The sequence below is a fragment of the Chionomys nivalis genome, chromosome 22, assembly GCF_950005125.1.
Source record: "Chionomys nivalis chromosome 22, mChiNiv1.1, whole genome shotgun sequence".
NCBI classification, from domain to species: Eukaryota; Metazoa; Chordata; class Mammalia; order Rodentia; family Cricetidae; genus Chionomys; species Chionomys nivalis.
In genome coordinates, this window is record NC_080107.1 from 38,889,712 (window position 1) to 38,897,117 (window position 7,406).

Here is a 7,406-nt window from a genome sequence, read left to right on the forward strand (position 1 = left end):
GTGAGTGTCCTTGTGGGAGGCTGAGATAAGGCTAAGACTGTGCTCCAGTCCAGCTCTGGAAAGGCTTTAGCAGCATCCTCATGACAGCGCTCTCCCTCAGGGGAACACACAGGGGCTCTCTTCACCTTTCCTAACCTAGAATAGGAAGGTCCTTACCTTTCCCCAGCTGTCTAGAAAATTGCACCAAAGGAAATGAATGTTTATTAATGTCCACTTGGGACCGAGACTTAACTTCCTTCTTTCCTTCTATCTTCAAGGAAGACGCGGTCCTCCTCATTCTGAGAATAAAGAGGCAGAGACAAAAATAAGTGGAGTAACTTTTTCAAGGCCACATGGATGGCAGTGACAAGTGGCAGTGAAGGAGTCTGGAGCTGTTGCTGGCCGCATGCTTCATCCACTTTCCCCAGACCCCGATTTCAAAATGAAATCACCTCTAATAGGCTCCAGCTTTCCAGACGTGGAACTGGGGAAGACGGCTGATTTTAAAGCATCCCTTGGGAGAGACTCATTTCTCTAGAGCAGGAGCCAGCAAACTTCTGTGCTACATGTGACCTGTCCCTTTTTTTTGCAAATGCAGTGTGTTAGAACAGTTGAGCTTTCCGGCTCACAAATTGTTTGCGGGTGCTTCTACACCGTGGCAGCTGTGCTGGGTGTTGTGCTGAGCGTGGATGGTCCACAAAACACCAAATATTTACCATCCAGTTCTGGACACAATGTTTATCCAGAGTCTGGCCAACTCTCCCTTCCCCAAAGAACACGGTAACAGTGACGTGAGACTGTCCTTTGTCCACCAGGCCCTATCACTTGCCTTCCGTTGCAAAGGGGACATTTCTGCTGGCATCTGTTTTGTAGGAGGGAAAAGGAAAACTCAGCCGGCAGGCTCAGAGTACCTGTCATGCAAACGAGAGTCTGGCTTTTATCGCATCTTCTTCCCAGGAACACCATGAATGGGGAAATGGAAAGCTCAATTTTGGGGAAATTGCAAAGGGTGAAAGGGGGAGGAGACCAGTTACAACACACTGTTGCAACACTCAGCAGGGTTGAAAGTGACAACAGCGAGGGTTTCTCTTTTTGGAAATGTGAGGGTTTTTCCGCGTCTGACAGGGGGGACGGAATGACAGCAGCACAGGCCGGTGAATGACTACTTTCTTTATAAGCAACCACCCTGAGCCTGAAATGGCAGTCTCTGGTCTCTGCTGCCTTGCTGTGGCCTCAGGATGGAACTCTGCAGCAGACGGTACCGTCACTTAATCTCTCTCCTTCTCTTCCTTCTATGTCATTCAGAAGCAGCCTGCCGCCCTTCTAGGAGAAGACCCTGCAAGATGCAAGCTTTCAGGTAAGTCTTCCAAAGACATGGGGTTGCATAGAGACGCATGTCGTACGTAAGTCCAGGGCACTGGATCTGAGGGGCGGGATGGAAAGGAATATATATTCTTGACTCAAGAGCAACTTGCTACATGCACTGTCTCTAAGGCTTATGTTTTAAAAAATGTTCCATGCATGGACAACAGGGTGGTCAACTGCTCTCAGTTTCCCAGATTCCGAAGTGTTCAGTAAGTGACAGAATAGAAGGTGCCCAGGAATGATGCTAGCCTTGGAATCTAGCAAAGAGGACTATCGCAGCAGGACATAGTCTGCAGCTCAGACCAACAATCTACACCCTGTGTCTGTGCTGACTTGGAAGATCTCTTTCTTTGGAGTTCCCAGTTTCCTTACCTGGGCATCTTACTGGTTTAATGATAACCCCTTGTGTACCTTAAAGGGTTGTGCAAATTAAAGACATGAGTGATCCTGTAGCCATGTTCTGGGACCTGTGCTCTGAGAACCTGAAAAAAAATGGCTTGAGTCTTAAAATTGGACCAAGAACCTTGGGTGATCTTCACCAACTATCATAAGCTGTCACCAACCTTAGAGTAAAAATGGCAGGCCTTTATTTTGATTTTGAAAAATAAATGAAGAGATTGTTGGTGCATACAAGCTGTCCTCGATCCTTCCTGAGAATGAAGTCTGTTGAATCACTTCCCCCTTTGACCCTGTCTGCTTTGGAACTACAGCCGGAAGTTGGGTTTCTGGTTCAGAGTATATGCATCCATCCCAAGGCAAGTCTGTCCCACAGAAACAGGGACTGTCTGCTTCATAAGGTTCCCCACTACATCCTCTTAGCAACTCCAGGAGAGGTTCCTGGAGTCCTTTTAAGCAAGGCCATTGGGTCCCTTCGGTTTTGAAGTTCACCGTAGAAGCAAAGGCACAAATACCCCTTCCCAAGCAGAGGACTTGATTTGTCCTCTGCCCTTCCCAGAGCTCCGTGGCTACTCCAATCAGCTCCCCTGATGAGTAAAGAGACAAGGTACAGATCCAAGGTGATGTCACCACGGTGGTATTATCACATCTCACAGTGGCCTGTCTCACAGCCAGGGATCCCTTCACCAAGACAGAGAGTGACCAACAGGCCATTGTGTAAGCTAGAGAGGAAGTTGACTTGTTCCCAGGGACAGCTGTCCCTGCCAGAGCCAGAGCGGGTGATTGGCAAGAGAAGCCAAAGTTCTAGTTACAGACATTCAGGCCTAAGACTCAGAGTAACTTGGCTCCCTTGAACTTGTAATACTATGATGTAGCCGATAGTTTCAAGTGGCCACCTAAATTTACACATAGCTGCCTGAAAATAAAAGAAAGGCATGCAGCCAGCAGCTCCCCTATTGAGTGGGGTGAATACAGGATGTGTTTGCATTGCCTAAGATTCTATCAGATGGTGATGCTCTATAGAAACTTCTCCTGAAGCAGCGGGTGTCTACGCTGGGATTCTGGGGTGAGGAGCACAAAGAAGAGGTTTTCTGTTCACCAGCTGTGAGAGATGGATCTCTCTCTTATGCAGTATTGAGTTGCGTCGTCTCATTTGTGCTATGATCTCGTTAAAGACCACACTCCCAGCAGATCTAGACGTAAATTGGATGGCACTGAGGATGTCGGACACGGTACTGTTCTGTCTATTACAGCTAGGCCATTTTGCTTTTCAGAATCTGGGATATTAACCAGAAGACCTTCTATCTGAGGAATAACCAACTCATTGCTGGCTACTTACAAGGACCAAATACTAAATTAGAAGGTGAGTGGGTGGCAAGGAAGCTAGTGGAATGTGGGCCTAGGGTCACCTTTCCATGCTCCTCCGGCTGTAGGTAGGATGTCCTCATTTCTGTTGAGTTTGAAATGAGAGACATGACCACCAGAGGATACACATGGGAGTGGCCTCAAGAGTGGGAAAACGTATAGAGCCTAAGTCTTAGTGCCCCAGGGACACATCTAGGGGAACAGGGGCCAGGAGTCTCCCTGCACTTCCTGAATCCTTCTGTGCTGGAAGCCCATCCATGTTCCTGTGTTATTCAAACCCTAGCCTCACCCTAGGCGAACACACCATGTACACGGCTGAATAATATTCTTTCTTGTGGCTACTAACCTCAGCATGTACCCATCTATACTTGGGACAAAGCTAGATGAACTGGGAGGAGCAACACTCACAGATTCTTCAGTTTTTCTTCTAGAAAAATGAGGGCAGTGGGTTGACAGAACTTGAATTTCCTTTAGCACTAGAGTCTAAAAGTTCCCACACCTCTGTTTGTGATAGAGAGGCACTGCCCACACTCCCTTACTATTCCTTCCCCAAGCCCTTCCTCTGCTTTCCTATCTTACTCAGCAGCTATAGGACTGGCTTTTCCTGACTTTCTAGTAATCTAGGAATTCTCCCATGAGCATGCTCGAGTATAGGGAGGCTGGGTTTTCTACTGCTCCCCAGTAGCAGATGGGAAAGGTGGGCTGTAAGTCCACAGGCTTCCTGGAGCCTACTCACGGGCCTCGAGAGTTGTGTGCCCCTGACTATTAACAGTATTTCTGTTGACCAGGAGGACAGGTCTCCTGGAGAAAGTAAAGGAAGTTTGGGAAGAGTGTGGAGCAGCATCTAGGAGGCTGGTCCTTAGGGATAACTAGGTAGAGAGTTTGTTTGGTTCTCTTATATGGAGGCAGACTAGGAAGATAGAGCCTGCATGACCTTCCCACCTTAAAATTTTAGTTTAAAAAGGAGACAGAAAATACCCACGGGCTCTTCCCCACCCCTTCCTCCTTGTCTCTCTTTCTGACTTCACCCTCTGCTCTTCTGCAGAGAAGATAGACATGGTCACTACCGACCTTCAAAATGTGTTCTTGGGGATCCACGGCGGGAAGCTGTGCCTGTCCTGTATCAAGTCTGGAGATGATATCAAGCTCCAGCTGGAGGTAAGAATCTGGTTGAGCTATCAAACCATTGTAAAATCCAACAACTTACACCAGCCACAGGTGGTTCTCATGACTCCATGAGTGTGCACGGATGAGGGAGGCACGTCGTTCCTCAGAGGGTAATCTTTTGGGGTCACTCCTGAAGTAACTTCCGCAATGTTCTTGGTCATTATTGGGTGTCCCAGGTGGATTCTCACCCTCTAAACCATCCTCTCTGTGACTTCTTAGCATCAAGCTTCCTTGGAGCGTGGTGGCCAACTTCTTTGAGAGATTATTCCAGAAAAATGGCCCTCAGTGTGAAAACACTTATTAAACTTGGTCTTACATTGAGTCTATTGGCAAAAGCCTGTGACATGGTTAACATAGGCTCAATGTAGAAGGGCACTGAGCAAGGGTTCAAACTCTAGGAGGAGACATTTTCCATGGAGGGCCACCTCTACGACACTATCACAGAACCTGAACCACCCATGGGTCTTATGCTGAGCCTCCCAACCCACTTGGACCTACCTTCTTCTAGCAAGGTCCACTTTCAAGACCATGAACTTCTAACGATTATACAAGCTTCTAGCTGGCATCCCACATAGAACTGTCACTTCTTGACCTATCCAATACCAATGGACTGTTCAAACATTATCTTGAGGACTAGCTCGGCAAACTTGTAACCCAACTGCCAGTAACCACAACCTTGAGTTTGCCACTAACGCTTACCAATGGACATGACCACCTTTTGGGGATGGGAGGAGAGGAGTGACTATCTATTCTAAATATAATAGAATATATAATAGAGATGACCAGGCAATCTCATATAGCACATCCTATGGGCTTTGAGACACTCTACCCTTTCTTTCCTAGCCTGCAAGCCTAGAAAGAATCAGATCTTGACCCATCACAGCCTCTCTGGCCTAAGTCTTTACTAATGGGGCCATGTATTTGCTAGACTTACTGTACCATGGCCACACTAGCATGCTTTTCAGTGCAAGAGATAATAGCAACACAACCCCTTCAATTTGCGCTGTCTTAAGAAATCTGGAATCTGTGTAATTTGACCATGTCTCTAAGAGATCAATCAGGTCCCCACCATCAGAGGGTGATCACCTTATGAGAAGCATTGAGATAGATAAGACAACCAGGATCTTCTGGGTCCCCAGAAATCACATGACCATTTCTTGACTTCCAGGAAGTTAACATCACCGACCTGAGCATGAACAAGGAACAAGACAAGCGCTTCACCTTCATCCGCTCAGAGAAAGGCCCCACCACCAGCTTTGAGTCAGCCGCCTGTCGAGGCTGGTTCCTCTGCACAGCATTAGAGGCTGACCGGCCTGTCAGCCTCACCAACACACCCGAAGAACCCCTTACAGTCACCAAGTTCTACTTCCAGGAGGACCAATAGTGCCGCCCAGACCTAGCCTCCTCCACTCCCAGACCATCAAAGACTCCACCAACTGTCTTCTTACTCTGGACATCACTAGGGTTTGAAGAGCAACTTTTGCAGGCTGCATGGTAGTAGGAGATAGAAGAGCCCTGATGCCAGATTTCCGCCTCCACCCTGCTAGCTGACCCAACCCCCGTGATGCTGTCACGATTACCCTTCAGATTCCTTGTTCGAAACCCTCTCTTGTTGCCTCTACCCTCTGAGTGGATCCCAGGCCACTTGCTTGACCTAGGTGCCTTCTGCTTTTCCCGTCTTCCATTGTTCTACATGCCCACAGCCCAGACCAATCAAGTCCCTTAACAACACCCACCGCATGACTCCCTTACCCTGTTGGATAAGCCTGTGCTGGTCTATGGAGAAGGTTTTAATTCTCCTTGGTGTTCATTTTGGTTTGGGTGCTTAGAATGAAACCCACCAGGGCTTCATGTATGTGCCCTACCACCAAGCTATGCTCCCAGCTCACAGAGAAGTTTGAAAGGATCCAGACAACAGAAATTAAGGATCTCCTGGTTATTTTATTAGGCCAGCCTTATTCCATCTGGGGGAGAGTCCTACTTTATAAGGTGTCTTTTCTGAGAGGAGCTGGGGCTCAGCTGTTCCTACTTGTGTGAACTAATGCATGGGGGAAACTGATAATAGGCTTTTCTCTTTCCCTTCTTTGCGTGATGCCCTAAACTGAAAAATTAAAATTTTGTAGACTGTATTATACCCATCATCCTTTTTTTTTTTTTTTGGAAGTTTCCAGTTGTCTGAACCCCTAAGCTCTCTGTCCAACCCAAACACCATCTCCACTCCAGACCTCCCACAGAAGGTTCTGCCTGCAGAAGTTCCCACTGTCGCTGTGCAAATATGCCTCTCAGGCCCTTCCTGCTGTAGTGAATGAATCCACTATTTCTTGACCACGTTAGCACTTCTAACCTTGCAACTTGTATGGAAGTAGCTATGGCCCCTGTCTGTTTCCTCTGCCAGACTGTGAGCTCCAGAGAGCAAGGAGCATCGTGTGTGTGCGTGTGTGTGTGTGTGTGTGTGTGTGTGTGTGTGTGTTGGGTCCCTACAGGGCTGAGCCCCCACGCTGGCTCTTGGTAGGCACGCAGTGAATATTGTTATATGTGCTGGGTAGAAAGTTCATTACTCCTTTCTGATTTAGCTGTATTTTACAATAAAACACTGAAAAAAGTCTACTTTGTTGGTAGTGACCATGTGGCCAAGCTTCAGACATAGGGTACTGGGGAAATTGGGAGGCCAGGGGATCTGTTTAAGTCTATAGCTACAGAACAGTTGTCTCCTCTTGGAAACCCTTCTTCCTCACTGGGTCTCGCTTCCTGGGTAACAGGGTACCAAACACCCTTGCCTAGTTCTAGAGTTTGTTGTCCACCATGAAACCCCAAGTGGAAACAGCCCAAATACTGATGATGATGGATAAACCTGCAGAACCTGCATGTGTCAGATCTGCACCCAACTCACGACTCCTCAATGGCAAAGACAGTGAATGAACCACACAGCCAGCTTCAGCCAACGCAGCAGATGAATCGAAATAAACACGGGTTCAAAACCACTAAAGCTTTAGGACTCCCAAGTCAAAGAGCAACTAATGAGCTAATAACCAAGAGGGAAGCAAACACTCCCCTGAGTCCTGTGAACCTGTGCTCATGTGTCCATCTCCCGTTTGCCGTGTGTGCTCAGGGGAAGCTAGCTAAAACTCCCGGGG

At 47.7% G+C, this 7,406-nt stretch overlaps 1 protein-coding gene across 2 annotated transcripts; it reads left to right on the top strand.

The window, feature by feature from the left end:
- Nucleotides 1–1,088: 1,088 nt before the first annotated feature.
- Nucleotides 1,089–6,858, top strand: Il1rn (interleukin 1 receptor antagonist). Of its 2 annotated transcripts, XM_057755326.1 has the most exons (5): nucleotides 1,089–1,133; nucleotides 1,285–1,336; nucleotides 3,015–3,103; nucleotides 4,151–4,263; nucleotides 5,441–6,858. In XM_057755326.1, the coding sequence occupies exons 1-5, from the start codon at nucleotides 1,115–1,117 to the stop codon at nucleotides 5,654–5,656; spliced, it is 489 nt and encodes a 162-aa protein (XP_057611309.1). In that variant the 5' UTR covers nucleotides 1,089–1,114; the 3' UTR covers nucleotides 5,657–6,858. The 2 variants fall into 2 exon arrangements, with proteins under 2 accessions (XP_057611309.1, XP_057611308.1); XM_057755325.1 differs by lacking the exon at nucleotides 1,089–1,133 and having other exon boundaries at nucleotides 1,140–1,336.
- Nucleotides 6,859–7,406: the final 548 nt, after the last annotated feature.